Source organism: Aythya ferina, assembly GCF_964211825.1.
Source record: "Aythya ferina genome assembly, chromosome: 18".
Lineage (NCBI taxonomy): Eukaryota > Metazoa > Chordata > Aves > Anseriformes > Anatidae > Aythya > Aythya ferina.
The window spans coordinates 11,498,224-11,517,765 of record NC_140317.1 but is presented as its reverse complement, the minus strand read 5'-3'; the positions used below and the strand labels follow the sequence as shown (position 1 = coordinate 11,517,765).

At 44.5% G+C, this 19,542-nt stretch overlaps 1 protein-coding gene across 1 annotated transcript in view; it reads left to right on the top strand.

Moving 5' to 3' along the window:
• LOC311421055 (uncharacterized protein) overlaps positions 1-14,390 on the top strand; it is a 44,210-nt gene extending 29,820 nt beyond the window's left edge. Inside the window, exon 4 of the mRNA XM_084492581.1 lies at positions 14,318-14,390. Coding sequence (XP_084348707.1) covers positions 14,318-14,379 — 62 coding nt within the window. The 3' untranslated portion in view covers positions 14,380-14,390. The remainder of the gene's footprint in view (positions 1-14,317) is intronic.
• Positions 14,391-19,542: the final 5,152 nt, after the last annotated feature.

Sequence of the window (19,542 nt, the reverse complement as noted above, 5' to 3'; positions counted from 1 at the left end):
ATAAAGGAGAGAGCCAAGACAAACAGAACATGCCTACTTTCAACATTGATTCATATATATTTTTTTAGAAAAAGAAAATACAGACTAAGCACATAAATGGACAAGACTTACTTAGCTAAGTCATTTTTTTCCCTCCTTTGCACCACTTTGGAAAATAAATAGTTTTTAAAAATTTAGATTTTTTTTTTTTTTTTTTAATCCAAGGCCCGTATGTACAGTAACAGCAAACCTTTAACAGCTACATTTTTTCCTTTTTTTTTTTTTTTTTTTTTTTTTCTCCTGCAATTATGGTCTCATTAAGATTCCAATAAAAAATAGTCAAGAAAATAATTTTTTTCTTCTTTTTTTTTTTTTTTGAGAAAACAGAAGTGCCCACAGTGTCTCTCTACATGTTACGCTTTTAAAATATTTGCATTTGAAATTCCTCACTGCAAATAATTCCAAGCCAAATGTAAATATAACACTTAGATTACTCCCAGAAGAACATTCTTTTGACCATTAATCCCTCCAATTCGGAATCAAATTTTTTTTTTCTCTCTCTTTTTTTTTTTTTCTTTTTTTCTTTCCAGGACTGCAATTTCACTGTATTGACTGGATCCTGTAATTTGACAGGCAATGTGTGCTGGAAAAATATATCTTAGAACCCACCGGAGCTCACTTCGTCTCCTCTGCTTGCTTTGTGTCGGGCTCTCTGTCAGTTCTCGCTGCTCTTACACCGCCCGTGGGGGATGAGGGCTGTTTGTTATGACAGAACGGCTGCGATGAGGTTCTTGGCAGGATGCTGAGTGGGTTATGAGCTTGCAGGCATGAGAGAGAAGGTGCGTTAACATGCTGAGCTCTAGCAGGGAAGCGGAGCATAACCTGAGCTATAAGCAGGTAGCAACATTCTCACTCTTGCTTCTCACCTATATTTTCCTAGAACGGAGATTTAAGAGACAGGAGGAACCATCCAAACCCTCTAGGCAAACCTCCTGCAGAATGCAGGCCAAAGGATTTCACCCAAGAATTTCTGTTTGAGCAAATCCTTTAAAAACAGACCAAATCCTGCCGTAAGGACACCATGTGCTGGAGCTTCCACCTCCCTTCTAGCTGATCTGTGCCAACATTTCTTCCCTTCGTTCTTCAAAATGAATGTGTCCTGACAGACTGCTCACAGTGAATCTCTCGGAATTGATGGCAACGAGGCTTCTAGCTTGGGTGGGACGAATCCATGCCTGTAGTGTTTCTGTGAGCATGAACTGGTAAGAAAAGGGTTTGTCTCCCTTCTGGTCAGCCTCCAGCTTTGCTTCTACCCGACCAGCAGTCACACAGGCCAGGAAGAAATGGGGTAGCTCCTGCTTCCTTCATGGCTCTCTCTGGAGTTGCACCTTCACATTCAAATTCTGATGTGGTCTTCTATTCTACTCTTCTCCAATAAATAAATCAAATAAAAAAATAAATGGGATAGTGATGATGACAGCCCTTAGTGTACTGCAGAGATGCCTTGAGGCGAGGGTGAGCCATCATGCAATGTATTTAATCAGCCATCCCAACTAGCACCTCACTGAGCTTTCTAAGGTGTAAGTTCTCCTTGACATTTGAGATGAATTGATGCAAAATTAGCCATCCAGATATTTTATTTGGGTTATTTTTCCCTTTTCCCTTCCCCCCCCCCCCCCCCAGTTGTATTAATCTTGTACAACCACTCCACGAGCCAGCACATATATTGAATTGGTTTTCAGAACCACTAAACCCAGAAGCTCCATGAACAGACCACCACATAAAACCATAATACCGTAAGCCTCAGCATTCACCACACTGTGAATTTAAGCATGCACACAGCACTGGGTATTGACTATAGGTAGAGACATAAGAAATATGTGTAGACTTAGGATCTCAATTTCACAGAATTTCACAGAATTTTCTAGGTTGGAAGAGACCTCAAGGTCATCGAGTCCAACCTCCAACCTAACGCTAACAGCCCTCCACTAAACCATATCCCTAAGCTCTACATCTAAGCGTCTTTTGAAGACTTCCAGGGATGGTGACTCCACCACTTCCCTGGGCAGCCTGTTCCAATGCCTCACAACCCTTTCTGTAAAGAAGTTCTTCCTAACATCTAACCTAAAACTCCCCTGGCTCAACTTAAGCCCATTCCCCCTCGTCCTGTCACCAGGCACGTGGGAGAACAGGCCAACCCCCACCTCTCTACAGCCTCCTTTAAGGTATCTGTAAAGAGCAATAAGGTCACCCCTGAGCCTCCTCTTCTCCAGGCTGAACAAGCCCAGCTCCCTCAGCCGCTCCTCGTAGGACTTGTTCTCCAGGCCCCTCACCAGCTTCGTCGCCCTTCTCTGCACCCGCTCAAGCACCTCGATGTCCTTCTTGTAGCGAGGGGCCCAAAACTGAACACAGTACTCGAGGTGCGGCCTCACCAGAGCTGAGTACAGGGGGACGATCACCTCCCTAGCCCTGCTGGTCACGCTGTTCCTAATACAAGCCAGGATGCCGTTGGCCTTCTTGGCCACCTGAGCACACTGCTGGCTCATATTCAGCCGACTGTCCACCATCACTCCCAGGTCCTTCTCTGCCTGGCAGCTTTCCAACCATTCCTCTCCCAGCCTGTAGCTCTGCTTGGGGTTATTGCGCCCCAGGTGCAGGACCCGGCACTTGGCCTTGTTAAACTTCATGCAGTTGACCTCAGCCCATCGGTGCAGCCTATCCAGATCCTCCTGCAGAGCTTTCCTACCCTCAAGCAGATCGACACACGCACCTAACTTGGTGTCATCTGCGAACTTACTGAGGGTGCACTCGATGCCCTCGTCCAGATCATCGATGAAGATATTAAAGAGGACCGGCCCCAGCACCGAGCCCTGGGGGACGCCACTAGTGACTGGAATGTCCTGAATAATTCTAGAGTGCATTAAAGCAGGGCAAATACCCGAAAGAAATTACTTTGACTGTTAAAATATGCTAATTGCACCAGTTACCTCTTCCCTCAGCCATAATCCTGCTGGTTCTTGGGGGGCTTTGTATATGTGCTCTTGTAGGTGCATTGCTCGTTACAAAAATATTACTTTTGGGGCTCACTGGCCACTTTGAACTTGATCTCAGGGGTGATCTCTCATAGGTGGCTTCTATGGATCTTATGGAAACAGTAATTGAGAGAGACCCTGATGGAAAACACTGGTTTTAGCTTGGCTAATACGGGCTCACAAAGGAAAGAGACTGCAAGATATGAGAATGACTGTGCTGGATCCCTTTTGGGGTCCTCTGAGCCACAACCCCTCATGGCTGGAAGAAGGAAAATAAGCAACACGACAGCTGCAGAGCAACTACATCCACTCCAATGAGGTTTTGTTTGTTCTACTCAAAAGCGTTGTTGGACCTGAGATCTGGAGCCCTCTCGGCTGTGTTGGGTTGGTCAGAAAACGGGGGCACACATTCCCACCCAAATGGTGCTGATGCCACGGGGACTTCAGGGGCTGAGTTTGAATCTGGGTCTGTTCCCGATGGAGAGAAATGAAAGACCCGATCCAGCAGCTTCTACGCAACGTGTTTATTAGTATTTGCGTAGTGTTTTGGTCATAGCCCTGTCCAGTGGGGGATTTGGATATTTGAACAGAGCACTTACCCAAACAGCAGCTGGCTCCTATAGCCAGCAGTGTCAGAGACATGCAGACAATGCACTTCTATGCTGTGCTGCCATGCATTTGCAGGCTTTCCTTTTCCAGCCCCCCTTTCCTCCCACCCCTCAGGAAGATGGTTTATGAACTGTGTACAAATGTTTTCATTCAATGGGAGGAATGTTGTTTTCCTAAAATCAGGAATTAGGACTGGGGCTCATTTCAGGAATTAAGGTGTTAAGCCTCAGGAATCCAGCTGCAAAGACACACAGCATCCAAGGTACAGAAATGCCAACCAGCAGGAATCTGGGTGCGGAGACTGTGCAATGTTAATTGGCTTTTTTTTTTTAAAGATAGGTTTGTCCTGGTTAGTGGAAGGCATTTTGTGCTCTCCCGTTGAAGCAGCACTTGGAAAAAGGCCGTGGGGGACTTCTTTCCAGACCTTGTATTCGTTGGAAGCAATCGAGTTGTATCATCCTACTTTATCCTTGGTTTCTTCCCTTGTGGGAATTGAGTGTGGTGGTATTGGCACACAGCTGCCTCCCACCTCTGTGCCTGGGGTGGAATGCAGGGAGCACAGACAGATCATCCCAGGAATGCAGTGGGTGTTTCCTTGGGTCTTGTTTCTATATTTTAATTGCTTTAAAAATAATAGCAAGTGTGATTAAAAAAAAAAAAAAAAAAAGAAGAAGAAGAAAAAAATTTGTGATGTGAGGGGAAATTAATTTCTAAGACAATGGAGCAGATTGCATTGGCTTGTGCCAAGCAAGGTGAGTCCTGGAGCAGCTTTCTCCACCTCCCCTGCTTTGCATTTGGCCCGATGTGTATCTTCCAACTGAAGTTCCACATCTCTGCAGATAAACCTCAGTCCTAACCTGCATTTCCCACCCTTGCTCTGATTACAGACCACTCGATGACAGGCTGATGCATCTTCAGTCTGGACCTGTTGTTTCAGACTGACATAGCATTGCCAGCATGGCTCAGCCCTGATTTGCAGAACTTCCTCTGTCAGTGATATCCATGAACAGAAGCTGTCAGTCAGGATTTTAATCTCTCCATCTATTGTTCATTTTACATATAATACATAAAAATGGAATATGCATCTTTAAAGGCATTCTTCTTGTTTGTTTGTTTGCTTGTTTTCTTTCTGGTCTTCACTGTAGAGCAAACAATTCATTAAAATGAATTCCACCACACAAATAATCAGCTAAGCTCAGAAGTACAATTTAAATACCTAAAGAAATACATCGAAGCACCAACTGCTGAATCAGACCATCAGTTCTCTGAAATACTGCCCAGTCAGGATTTTAGGTTGTTTGTTTTATTCTCTATGCTCAGGAAACATATCAGACTTTGTCCTTGACATGGAGGGAGATAGGATCTCAGGAGACTCCCTGCTCTGGAGTGAAATCAAAGCCAGTTGATTGGCCTCTTATTTGCAGACACTCACTTCTGCATTGCATTTCAGATACAATTGCAACATTTGCAATGGAAAGCTTCTTGGAAAAGATAACTTCACAGTTTCCCCCCCACTACAGAATGTATTTATTTATTGCCAGCAGCAAAGATTACCCATGTACGTGGAGTCCAAAGCATTCCCTCTAGCTTCAACCTCCCATCTCCACGTGGGGCTTTCCCTTTACCCCACCATCCGTGCAGCTGGGCTTTCTGCTCAACTGACCGCTGTGCTTTGTGTATTTTCTTCTGGTTCCCTAGCAGCTGCACTGAGATATAAACTAAGTGTCACAGGCAAATTTGCTCTGTGGATTTCATCAAGAGATCTGCAAAGGCTGAGAGGATCAGTGGGAATCAAATGAAGTAGAACCAAGAACCACCATGAAAAAACTTTGTGAACACTGGGATTTCATTAGCCTAAAGAATAATTTGAAAGCAGAGACTGCAGAAGTCACTCAGAATTTATTGCAGGCCAACTGTGGGATCGCTTTATCCAACACCATGCTATAAGGACCACAGGTCCTGGTCCAGCCCAACAACTGAGTGCATGTGATAAGCTTGAAGCACATTCAGAAGCCAAACAGAGCTGACAGGGCTTGTGAAATGGACCTGATGAATGAACACTTTGCTGGAGCAAAGTCATCAGCATGAGTCCTGAAGGCTTCAACACAGCCCACTGAAGTCTGGGAGAGTCTGGCTGCAGATGCCAGTCAGTGCAAGGAGAAGCAATGAAATAAATGTAACTTGCTGTGGTCACACAATCTCTATGTTCGGTGCAGTACAGCCAGCTCTGTAGTAAGAAAACCGGCATTTGCATCCCGTACCCTTAGAATTCATTGCAGAAATTTTTCTTTCTAAGACAATTTAGAGGCAGGAGACTGTGAGGGAGGGCGGGAGGACAGCAGGGAGCCTGCCCTGGTGCTCCAGGGACCTTGAGGAACTGTTGTGCAGATGGCAGAAGTGGGGAATATGGGGCTGGCTTTTGACAGATGTGGAGAGCTGGAAACCTGAGCTCTCAATCAGGCCTTCCACAGTCTTGAGACATCTCTCCCCCTGTATTTTTAGCAGTAAGGAAGAAGGCCACAAAACTTTAAGGCCTTGGATTCCTCTGGGAGAAAGGTGGGAGAGAGATTACCAGTTTTATCATCACCCCAAGCAAAGGCTGGTGGACAGGAGGAGGTTCCACGCTGGGGGAGCAGAGACTGTAAATCCAGTCCGTTTCCAGAGTTTACTCAACAGTGCAAACAAAAATAAACGGGTGTCAGCTCGCCTGCTTAAAGAGGCCATGAAAGGTGACACTGTGTCACTAATCCCTTGTTGCCATTCATTAAATACATCCTCTAGGCTGTTAATCTTCACACCTTCCTTTGGGGGCCACCAGGCAACAAGCTGGGAGGTCTTGACCATGGCAGAGGATGGCAGGAGATGCTTAAGGTCAGCCTGAATAAGCAAAAACAAGGGCCCTGGAACTGTAATAAGATCATGTGTGAAGAATGCATGCTAAATATGATCAAATTAGCTGTGTTATGAGAAGCAACTAGCAGCCTGGCCAAGTTGACGGAGGGTACCCCTGAGTGCCCAGAGGAAGGTGCTAAGCCCAGCTCCCCTTGGCTTGTATCTCAGCGTGGCAGCACACCCCTGCCAGTGCTGGGGACAGGAGAAAGGCAGAGAATCTCCTGGGGGCAGCGAGAGACACATTCAGGGTGAGATAGATCTCTCTGGCCTGCCTGTAGCATAAAACACACGAAGAAAAGAACCAAATAGGAGCGGCATTTCAGGCCGTCTGCATCTCCAGAGCAGCCAGGCTGCCCTGGGCTGGCTGGACACACATGGGGCCTCGACTGCTCCTCAGGGGCAAGAGAAAGCCACCTTGAACCTTGCCTGGAATTACATCTGGATCAGAGCTCACGTATCTCATCTTCTCCACACATATCTCATCTTCTTCACATCAGACATGCAGTACAGCAATCACATCCCATAGCAGTACAAGAAGCGAGGGCTGCCCTGCCAGGATGGGCTGCTCAAGCCTTAGCAGCCCGGGCAAAATCCCAGGTTTTAGGGACCAGGCAGTGTTATTAGAGGTGATAATGTCTGTCATATACAGAGATACTGCATAAAACTGTCCTCATCTTAGCAGCTGTCCGGGTTGGGACCCCTCCAGGCTGTGCCTTTTTGTAGGCCCTTGGCGTCATATGTGGCTTTGCGTGTTATTTTTCCCCTCATCAAGGCTGTTCATTCAAACAAACACGTTGTAGTTATTCACCACAAACATGTGTTGTTCTGGGCTGAGCTAATCTGGTTTAGGTAAAGACAACAAACAAACAGAAAGTAGGGTTTGGGAGCCTGGCTGCTGTGGTGGCCTGCCCCTGCGATATGCAGAGCGGGCAGGCCGGCACAGCCTTTATTCCAGCCATGCCTTATCAGCCCCGCTCTTCCGTTTGACCTGCTCTAAATATAGGCCTCTAGGGCTCTCCTGGCCTTCCACACCGCAAGGAGGTGAATATTTGGGACTACAAAGTTTCTTCCCTTAGCAGATAATTTTAGTACCATCTGCAGTCAAGTTCAAAGGGCTGACAGCAAATCTGCAAGGCCTGATATTCGGCCCAAATTCTTTCCAGGGTTGCATCACTGAGTAATTCTCTACAGGTGTTGTTATTGGTGTTCTTTCATGATAAATAGTCTAAACAAGTGGATATTTTGTTATAAAAATAACTCATTGGCACACATATGCAGTTATTATTCACTGACTTTCTACGCTACCGCTGAAATACTCCAGTTTTTAGCATGCAGCAACAGTGCCCTTGTCTGAAATGAGAACTCAGGCCTTACCGCCAAACACACAGAAAATAAGAATGATGCCTGGCAAGAAACAAACATTTCAGCTTGTCTCATCAGCCAGCCATGGATCCGTGCATATTTTCCCATTTTTCCTCAGATACACTGCAGTGTCAGGATGACTTGGTAGGGTGAGACAGATCAAGGAACTCCTGACTTCCTGCCCCTTTGTGTCCCATGGAATTACTGACAGAGCTGCCATAGCATCCATGAACTGAAAGGAAATCTCTCATTTAGCTCAAAATGATGTCAGCCAAAACATAATTGGCCCAGAGGAAAAGCACACTCATCTTGGGGGCTTTTTTGTCACATCAAATTGACAGAAAGTCAGATGTACCTGCAGTACCCGGCATCATTTCAACATGGCAACCAAGGACTGTTTCCTCTTCCCCTTTCTCCCTACCTAATGCTTCAGAGCAGGAGTCAGAGCTGGGATGCAGAAGCCACAAGCCCTCCTTTAGCCACAGGAGCTACTCTGCCAGAGGACAACGTAGCTGTTAGGTTTGGCCCATGCTTGTCTGTGTACTTTGTCACCCAAAGGTGTTTGTGTCCATTTCAACAAACCAACAACAACAACCAGGAGACAACCCCTTTGCTCCCAGACCAATGATCCTGGATGTGCGGCCCTATTTTACGATTTATCTCTGGTAAGAACATATGTTTCCACTTTCTTAGGCTGTTGGTCTCCAGGGTTAATGACATCTGACCATATGGCTCAGAGCAAGAGTGATGGGACCAACATGCCGGACAGTTAACCGGGGTGGGAGTGGGGCAGGAAAAAAGAAATGTTGAAACGCTCCCCTTTCCACATGAAATGTCAAATCCTTGGGTTGACATCCAGACAGATGTTGTTAACATCTGGGAAGATGTTAAGTGTAGGCTTTCTTTTTTCCTTTTTACATTTAAATGTTCCAAATGTAAATATTATACATAAAAACATTTATAAATGATACTGTCTTTTTTACCCTGCTGAGGCCATGGTTGTCTCCACACCACTTACATCTCAGCTTTTAAAGGTTTTCCAGTGACATATTCTCAATGTGTCCAGTGACAAATGATGTAACGTGTTATTAGACCATTGGTGCTGTTTCAGTGGAGCCCTGGGTTTCATTAAAGTTAGCACGCAACATTTTTTTTCTAACTAGCTCTGAAGAACAACAACACCTCCACACACACAAAGTGATGTGAAGTCACTTTTAGGTATTACCAAACTGACAAAAGCAAACAGACAGCAGTGGCTTTCATACCATCCTTTTATCATATGCCTTAAGCCTTTCTGTTAGCTGGGGAATAGGCACCCCTGGGAGACATTTCACAAACCGGCACCAGCCGCAGGGTAGAGTCCAGGCTGCAAGCCCCAAGGGATGTGGGGGAACCTTCCCAAGCTGGACCTCGAGCCCTGGACTTGCCCATTGCTCCGTGCTCCCAGGAACCTGGCCCAGGAAGCACGCCGCTGGATTTTTGAGAGCCATGAGCAAAACGGGCTTAAGGGCCAGCTCTGTGTAAGCTGCCTTGCTCTACAAAAGCTTTTGTTTGCAGCTCGTCTTTAAGAAAACAGGGCTGAGCCTGACAGAAACAATTGTTTTACTGGTGTCACTTAAAGGAAGGGTTTTCTTTAACAGTATATGGCCATATTTTTATACTCGTGACACTAAGGGCAGATACAGTTTTGCTGAAAGAAGAGTGCTTTTTTGAGGATTGCTTATTTTGTTTGGGGCACTAATATAAACTGTGCTGGCAAATCCTTTCTCCTGTAGGCAAAGGTTAAGTAGTCCATTGATTTAATTGGCTTAAAGTTAAGTAGGTGTCTACAAGATTAGAGCCTGAGAGCAGACCTTCATTTCAAGCTGGCTTCCTTCTTTCTCTGACATCATAAAAATGCTGTGTGATTTTTTTTTTTCCCCAGCTTTGAAACTTCAACATTATCTTTGGTCAACATCTCAAATGTTGGCAGAAAGATGCAAAGCAACGGTTTAATAATACTTTCAGCTCACTCTTGCTTCATTGCTCATACAGCTTCACTGCCTCTCTGCAAACAGAAGTCACATTTGTCCTGCACCAGGAGCATATCTGATTGAATGCAAGGAGAAGCTCAGCTCACTGACCTAGTACTTTAATGGCTAATGTCCCAACTAAATTTTAAGATACATCTGCTGTTTGTACACATTTTATGCTATGAGTATGGAGAGAAGTCTGGGAAATGTGACGCATAAGATGGATGGAGTTTCACAAGCTGTTCTTCCTAGGGGACCTTCATCATCCCACAGTTTTCATGTGGCAAACACTGAAGGTCTGAGTAATCCTTTACTGTAAATACCTTGCTGGCCCAGTGAGCTCATTGGTATATCTATCACCCATCTACCTGGATCAGTTATCTTAGGAGTGCGACCACCTTTGGCAGTCTCTGTAGTGTGCAAGAAAAGATTGCTTTTAGAGGAAAGCTCAGAGCTGAGGAACCTTTTCTGCCTGGCTGTCTCTCTCTATAGATCTCTACAGAAAGAAAATAAAAGTGAACATGCAGATAATTCAGGGTTGCATCTTGCTCACAGTCCTGAACATTACATGATATAAATGTAGACCTGAGAGGAGTTTTCTGAATCAAGGCTTAGTTACCCATATACAACAGCAAGATCCCTTTCCACCTATGCATATCAATTCTTCCATCAGCCTAGATTGGATGTGGCTCCTGCTCCCAGAGGCTCACAGAAGTGTCTTCCTCCTCCTCTGCTCATCCCCTCCATGCTCTGCGCTCCCTGCACCGTGCACACACGCTGAGTGTCCACAGCAGCCGTGTGGTTCAGGATGGCAGTGGTGCAACCTGGACTCCAAATGTGACCCTGGTTTCACAGCCGTGCAGACAGGTTTGCCAGGAGTCAGATCCAGTTCCCAGTCAAACTAAAAAGGAACATTGCTATGGGCTTGGAAAAGAACCAGCTGGGATCAATCTTACTGCTCAACAGGCTCCATTTTTCAGCTGGATTATCTAGCATGCCCTTTCAACCAGAGCTGAGCAAAAAGGTGTCAACCTGAAGAAAGGAAAGCAAAGCTGGCAATAAATTGACACGTTGCATGGCTCTGCTGGAAGCCCATGCTCTGTACAGGCTCAGCAACAAAATAGCATGCTAGGCTGGAGGTGACTTGGCAGACTGCTTGGGGGAAAATTACACAGCCAGGCCCTGCTCCATCTGGCTGACCTGTATGCTAGGCGTGTTGCAAGATAAACAGTTGGACCATGTTCTCTAGGTGATTTTTGTTTGCCCATTGCATTTTTTTTTTCTTCTTGTGGTCATGTACAGCTCATTGCAACATTATCCCCCATCTCCACCTCCTGATTAGAGCAGTATACAGGGTTGGGCTCCTGGTAAACCAAGATCAGACATTTTCCTTTCTTACATGTGGCCACATGAGGTGGAACACCATTTCATTTACTTCAATTTAGGATGAATATTTAAGAAAAAATATACTCTCTTACTTGCTATTTTTGCTAATTTCTTAGTAGTCTAGAAGCCTGTCAAATTATACCTGTTTATTACATATGTTTGTAATGCAAACCTGACTCTCTGGGTATATATAACTTTAATATATTAGATTATGTGATTAAATGTTTATTGAAGACATCTTAGTAATATGCAATTTTCCACTGCAGCATGTTTGAAAGACAAGGTTAGTCTTACTCTAGTGGTTCAAAGATCCCCCCCATTTTCTTCATCATTCTGTTTAGGATAGGAATAGCATGTGAAGAAACAGGTTGGTAGGAATCTCCTCATTCCCTCCATAGTCAACACCTCTTGCGCCAAAGCAAGTCATCATGTTTTTGTGGGTGTGAAAAACACATCATCTAAGCACGTTACTGTTTCCTACTGAAAAGAGGACACTTTAACTCATCCACTTATGTTATAAACTCTTCAGAATGGGAACAAGGTTTACTTTCTGTTTTCACAGCACCTGGCATAATGAAGTTCTGTCTTTAGCTCTCCCTTAAGCACTTTCAGTAAACATAATAAATAAAAAGATAAAAAGAAGAGCCCTGGAAAAAAACACAGGTTATGTTTAGATAGAGGTTTACATGCTAGAAATGCAGATAAATGTAGATTTGCATTCAGCCACAGTGAATCATGTTCCTAACCCCTCTGAGCTGATCTTCATGGAAAGTTTTGCAAATCCTACAAAGAATAAATCTTCACCTCTAGGTGCCTGAGGATCTGCAGCAAATTTGTCCCTTAATTCCTGCTGCCACAATCTAAATGTTATGAAATGTGCGAGAAAGCTTTGAGGAAACCGCATCACCGGGTAATTGCTGTGTACACACTTGAGAGTTTTTAACAACATTGATCCCGATTCAGCTCCCGGAGTTATTATGAAAACCATTCTTCCCTGATGTGACTCAACACTCCTGCCACCTCTGGCTGGTTTTCATGCCCTCAGCTGCAATTGTGAGTTGATGTAAAGTGCAGAATGTGCTGCGGGTACGTTCCTGTTCAACAAAAATGGGCTTGGAACTGCCAGTGCTTTATAAGTGCAAAGTCACGTACATTGGGATTTTAATGCCAAAAAGAATTAGAGCTTTAATTTAAAACTGCAGATCCTTTAATGCAGAAATTACCCATTAAACAAGATAACACAACACAAAGCCCTGTTGGAATGAGCGTTGGATGTTTGTGTAAACAGACTGAACCTGAGCAAGGGAACATCTGTAGGTTACGGCTGGTGTCTGTGTTTATGATGGAGACACCCTTTTGAATGGCTCTGCTAATTGCTTATCTCATTTTCTAATCTGATTACCTCCAGCTCCAAACTCATGCCCAATTTGCCTCCTGTGTATGTTTATTAAGTGTGTTTTGAACTGTGAAAGGCCTGCAAAGTGCATACCCCTTACAGAAGACTGGTTAAAAAAAAAAAAAGAAAAAAAAAAAGAAAAAAAAAGAACAAATACCTCCAGGGTTTGTCTTTTACCTGTTTCCTCAACTGATTATCTCAGAACAATCAGACTTCACAGTGCTTTCTTTGGAGCTGGCTTTGCACTTACAGAGTTACAGGAGAATGCAAAGGGGAGATGGTGGCGTGTCGGAGCAGGCAGCGACGGCCCCGGACGGCTGGGGAGCTGCGTGCGTGATTCCCCACCCTCCTGGGCAAGGTGTCAATAAACACAGGACCAACACTGACCAAATGGATCTCCCTGTGGAAAGCATAGGGGGTTTCTCATCACAGAGAGGGAAAGTGATAGCTGAAATCATTTCCCTAAATAACACTGATGGGGGGGAGGGTATGGTCTGGGGCAGCTGGGCTAAACGTGCTGGGTCCAAACACATACTCTGGGTCCTGAGTTCCATATTAGAAGTGAAAAAATACAATAAGTCTTTTTCTATTTTATCAACGAAGTATGAAGTGTCACTTTGAACAAAAATTGAATTTTACTGTGAATAATTTCAGAGGCATGTACCAGTCAGTGTGCATGGCACTGTATAAAGCATCTGAGAAGCTTGAAATCTAAACAGAAATTAAATGGGATGCTGCTTTATCCAAGTAATTAATATTTAACTAAGACAGATATAAGCTGGTATCACGGTTCAGTGACTGCAGAACTCTTCTGCATGGTAGACTCGAAAGCAAGCATTGTGCAATGGAGGGGTTGCTCTTCCGACCGTTCATTACCAAGCTATCAGATACTGCAGTCTTCCTTCAGTTATTCTGTGATAACCCATTCACAAACCTCAGGTTTTTTCCTGATGTGAAATGAGACAATGCTTGGATCTCAGAACAGTCCACTGGGGAAAAAAATAAACAAAACAGTTCATAGGTTGGGAAAAATCCAGCCAAAAATATGACTGCTCAGTTATTCCAAGCTTAACACAAATGCAAGGACAATTCCAGAATGGAGTTTTGGGTCCTCTACCTCTGCCTTTTCGTATTTTATCTCTAGCTCACCCAGCTGACCAGAGGAGAGTAGCCAGTCTCCCATGCTAGAGATTTATAAGGTGGAATAAATTTGGTTTCCCTTTGGAGCAGATGTACAAAGCTGAAGTATGGAGAGAGAATTGAATTTAAATGCTCTCCGTGTTTATTTGCCTTAAACAGGTCCACTTTGCCTGCATCAACTTAATGGTGCTTCAGAGGGGAAGAGAACTGGGAAGCCTATAGCCAAGTCTGCTGTACTGAGCGATTTGTGTGACAGGCAGTTGTTGAATCAGACAAAATAAATTAACAAAAATTTAATTAGCTTGTATCATTTCTGTCAAAACTGACAACTCAAATGGAGAAAAAGTCCTGGTTTTCCCTATGGAGCATTATTTTTTTGCTCTCTGTCTGAGAGGGAACGTGAAGTCGGATAGCTATTTATAGGTTTTACATGGCCTACTGCTTCCTCTGCTGTGGGAGGGTTCAAGAGCGAACACATAAATGAACTCAATTTCCTTTTCTCCCTCTAGGACCGTGGATATGGACCCTCTGCTTATTTACATTCTGCCTGACAAGTTTTTCAACTGACTAAGCCATTTTTTGGTAATCCCCACTGGATCATCAACACAGATTTCCATCACAGAATGTCCTTTCAATGTATTATGCCCTGGTGCTGGCCTAACTGTGTATGTATATATTAGTCGTTCACTCAGGAGAAGCATGAAATAACTCTGATTAATTTCCTATGGCCACGAAGAATTCGTATCAGGAAAAGAAAAAAGCCAAAATATCACTCGGAGCTAGAAATTATTAGCAAACACCAAATAGACTTCTATATATCCAAGCCTTTCACTTCAAAATCTATTTCCAGCCTCCTGCCAAACTCAATCAGACTGTGGCTGTAGTGACAACAGGTATGTGGATGCCACAGGTAGTGCAGTACCAGCTCCGTGTCCCGCAATCCCACCCTACACTGCTATGGGCTGTCCTGCAGTGAAGGAATTACCTTGAAGTGTAGCTACTGCAAACGGGGCTGGCACTGTCAGAGAGCAAAGGTAGGTGTTGTGGTTGGAGTAACTGCTTGCTGGATGCTAGGTTGGTAATGATTTCAGGCTCTGAAAGCAGCTACTAATTGCTTTAATTAAGCAATTACCCATAAGATCAAATAAATAGCAAATAATAAATCTTGCAGTTTTGGAGTACTATGCTTTTCACGTAGATAAGCATCTACTTTGAAATACAACAGAGCTTCATTGTTATTATTAGTTTCAGCTGATAACTTTATGCTTACAAATCATGGAGACCTGAACTGGGCAAGACTTCAGAGATGCAGCCTCTCTTCCCTGGTAAAGCAAGAGAGAGAGCTAAAGCCTCTTTTTATTCCTTGTTTTTACAAAATATCCCACCTTTGCTTTTCATCCATCAGGTGAGAAAACCCTTTGTGTGCTGGGGGAAGGACATCTGTCCCCAGTCCCTGGGAGGGGATGTGAGCAACCTTCCCAGCTCTGTTGTATCAGCCAAGTGGTCAGCAGGAACAGCTAGATAGAGAGCTTCCTTCACTATTTTTCCCTCCAAGTATTCCTGTGCCAAAGCAGAACCTCATTTCCAAGCTCCTCATGGCAGTAAATGTGCCGATGCCTGTTACAGAGTTAAAGAAGAAAGGCAGCGAAGGGAAGATATGCACGTCCTGCCTGTGCATATCTTCCCCTCCAAAAACGGGGACTTTCCTGAGATTGCCCTCACCAGGTAACAAAGAGACAGCTGAAAACTGTTGCTTTGTTTGCCTCAGCGACAGGAGGAACCTCTGCAGTCCCAACACGAGGCGGGAGCTGCTTCTGTCTCAGCAGCAAATGTCTGCGGTTGCCTTGAGCCATTGCCAGTGTCATTTTCCTGGGGACTCTGCCTGCCTATCCCTTCCCAGGTACGGAGCCCACAAGGTCACAGAACAGGACTATCATATTAAAGCCTAACTTAATTAATTCCATGCATCTTATTGAATAAACACAAACCCAGGAGCCCCAAGTGTTTCTTATACCCCAGTGGTGGATTCATTTCTGGACCTGAGCCACCGCTGTCCCCATCTTCTCAAGAGAGGCACAAAGGAGACCATTTCCAAGTCAGTAACCGAGCAGTGATTTGCGACATGTCAGGAATATTTAGGGAAAAACGATGGTGCCAGCGACCCTAGAGAAGGGAAATCCATCTTTCGGTTGGGAAGCGGTAACTAATTCTCAGAAACCTAACACATTTTACCCTCCCCCTCGGTCTCAAAGAGGTGCAATCCACTCCAAGGTGGAAGATTAGTAACTTGCAATGAAAGAATGTCACAGAAAAAATAAAAGGAACAGATTACTGGGAGCAAAAGTGATACTAAAGCTATGCAGCGAACCACTTTCTCCCTGTCCTCCACTGAGAAATATAGAGGGAACATTTACTTAGCAATTAGGTTTTAATGGCAAAGCTTTCTAGGCAATGCTGGGCAGAAAGTCAAAATCTACACTTTAAGGAGATATTTTAAGTACCCTACAATGCACAGGAGCCCGTATAGTTTTTCTTTCACTGTAACACAGCACTTTGTCTTCCTAGAAATACATGTGGATGAAAAGAGATGAATGCAGAAGTCATTATGTGTCCTGTACCGCTCATTTACTCAAGCTTCTCCGAGTGAACTTCTGGTATTACCCTCCTGAACTCCAGGCAGGATTCAGAGGAGGATGGTGCAGTGTAACCATAAAGCCTTCAGCTCTGGAATAAAGAAGGCCTTAAAAAGACTTTGGAATTAACTATTTGTTAAAGACTTGAGGGTAAAGAAACAAGTACATATTTTAAATTTTTTTAAAAAAGGCAATAATCAATAGCAGAGTTAAACATTTGCACATTTAAACCAATGCTTGAGAGCTCCTCCACTTGAGAAATTCCTGATTTTCCATAGAGATGATAATGTGCAATTTAGTAGAAGGTTAATGTTGCTCGTTCTATTAATTATTTTCTGGTAGAGCACCCAGACACCTGCATCTGCTTCTTCTCTGCCACTGATATATTGGGATCAGTTCACCTTCCTTTTGGGACTCTTCTGCATGCCAAGAGCATTGTCACCTGCACGCAGAACACTTTGCTTCGTGCAAGCCTAATTCTGAATGGCTGCTCTGATTCCACTCCCTGCACTGGGATCAAGACAAAATCTTGTCCAGGGAAGGACGAGCTATTCCTGGAGAAATGAGTTGTGAGTGAGTGGTGAGAAGAGATTGAGAACTAAGCGTGAGATAGAGAAGTCATTTTGTCACCCCATGCCTCAGTTTCCATTTAAAATAGGGATATTAACGAAAGGCTAACTCTGAGAACTGCAGATGTCTGGCAGCTAAAAGCACTTGAAATGAATCACCTTTCATTCTAAACAAAATGTTGATAAAAAGAAAATAAGCTTTGAGGAGAGTGTGAAAAAAGAGAAAAGGCTATAGGGAGTACAACAAAACACCACCACTGAACTCATGGGCAGAGTGAGACAGCTGGAGGTGCCCATCCTCCTCGCTCACACAACTTGTTTATCAGTTTTGCAGCAAACGCAATATTGGAGAGGAAAGACGGGGAGGGGAGGGTTACATTTCCATGAAAGCTTCCCCCATCCTTTTTTCTCCTTTCTCTAATGCTGCCCCTGATACATTAAGCTACATTCCAGCCAGCTTCAAGGACATGTTTCTGAATCCTATTCAAAATGCTGACAGCCACTGTACGTGTGAGAGGAAACATGCCCTCAGATGGACTGCATTTATTCGTCTGGTTATACCTTTAATCTGACATGTTTAGTAAAACCTCTGCAGTGACTGCTGAGAAGGTTCCAAGAGAAGAAAAGAAGGAGAAGCGAGCTTCAGGTGTTGCCTCTGAAGGTTGCTGCAGACTTGGTCGGGCAGACTCCAAAATCTGCAGCAGAAACTGGCTCCAAGCAAGGGATGAGGCTCATGCAGCTGCCCCAGTTTGGCTGCTGCTGACCTCCAGCATCACTGCTGCTTTTGCCGGTCCTTTACTAAAATATTTTGTTACCTGAAGCCACAAGGAAGCCCACGGGCTTTTTGATATTCTTTACTACCACACGTCTAATCTCGAACTGAGCCCACTGCTGTGGGCCCGCTTGCCATTCCACATGGACCCAAACGGGATTCAGCAGGACCGCTCTGCACAAGCCAGAGCTAGAATCGAGGCAGTTAAGATTTCAGGCAGATAACGGCTTCTGCCCTTGATCTAGACAGAAACTGCTGAAACTCTGCCCACTTCTAAAAGAGATCTGCTGATTTACTCGAGCAGAAGGGCAACCTTCCAGTACCAGTTTTAATGCATCACAGATCTCCTACAAACAGCTGCATTTTGTTTCTTTCTTTTCCTTTTTTTTTTTTTTCTTTTTTTTTTTTTTCTTCTTTTCTAGTTGGTACTAACATAGTATTTTCCCATTATTTGTGGTAAAAATACATATTTGGTATGTCCTGGTGAAGTACCAGTCACTCCTATTTTATTTACATCAACATCAGTCAAAAATTATTTACCAGCCTTAAATGAAATTAACTTAGCTTGGGATTAAAGAAGTGAAAAGATGATGATTTCTCACGCTGTAGGGGATTTTGAGACTATCATAACGTGGAGCAGAAGGAATGGGACAGACTAAACAGTTCCTAACTTCTTTCAGTCCTTCTTTCCTCTACCTTTAAAATGGGAGGGGAGACTTCACTGTGGTGCCAAAACTTGGGGTGATGGGAAAAAAAAAGATCACTTTGCAAAATACAAAGCAACTTTAATCACCATGATAAGATTCTCCCCAGCAATGTTCAGCTCGGTCCTGATAGTGCTGCTGCGGACACATTCATCACCATGGACAAAGAGACCTTGAGGCCTGTTAAATTGTATTTCCTACCTCCTGTACTTGTGGTTACAAAGTTCACATCGGACAGGCAGTGTGAACAGCCCAAGGATGAGCTGGTGCTGGAGGTGCAGCAGTGCCTCCCGGACTGTCGGGATGGTTCAGGGGAAAGTCAGTCCTTCCTCTGTGCCTTGCTGATCCCTTGGGTCTGCTATTCCCCTTTGTCTGTTACCCAGTTGGATCGGATTTTAAAAAGAGAACGAAATACCCAACTCTTACCGAATCCTCCCCAATCAGGACCTTAATATTTTTGAAGACTGGCCCCTAAGTGCAAAAAAAACACCCTACTGAGACTTGGCCTGGGGATGGCTTTCGCAGCACCTCTCATGTCATGGTGCTCCTGCCTCTGGTGGCACTGTGACCTGGCTGCGGCTCCTCTGCGGATAGAAAAGGGCTCCAAAAGAGCCCTGACTCTTGCCCATCATCTAGCAGAGACCTTGTAATGTCTGACCATAGAGCAGGAGAGGAACTGAAATCGCCTTGGCTCCCCCGCACACTTGGAGTCCGTCGCGATGAGAGCATTCATCTCAGCCTCCAGCCCTTTGAAGACGGAGCTATACGCTGAGCCCAGTGGCAAAACTTTCACAGGGGCTAGAAGTTGGCAGCAAGAGCCAAAACTACATTATCCAAGTGCAGTCACTCCAGTTCACAATGACGCACAAGCCTTAGATCTCCACTTTTCTCCTTCATACCAAGTAGAAAGAGCAAATCATAGGACACCCCATAATCCTTTGAGGAGCATCCAGCACTGGTTTTACAGCCCTATGACTTAACTGCTAGCATTGCTTGCCACTCTACATCTGGAAGAAAAAGACAGAGAGAAAAAAGCACCTCTCGAGCCTTTAAGAC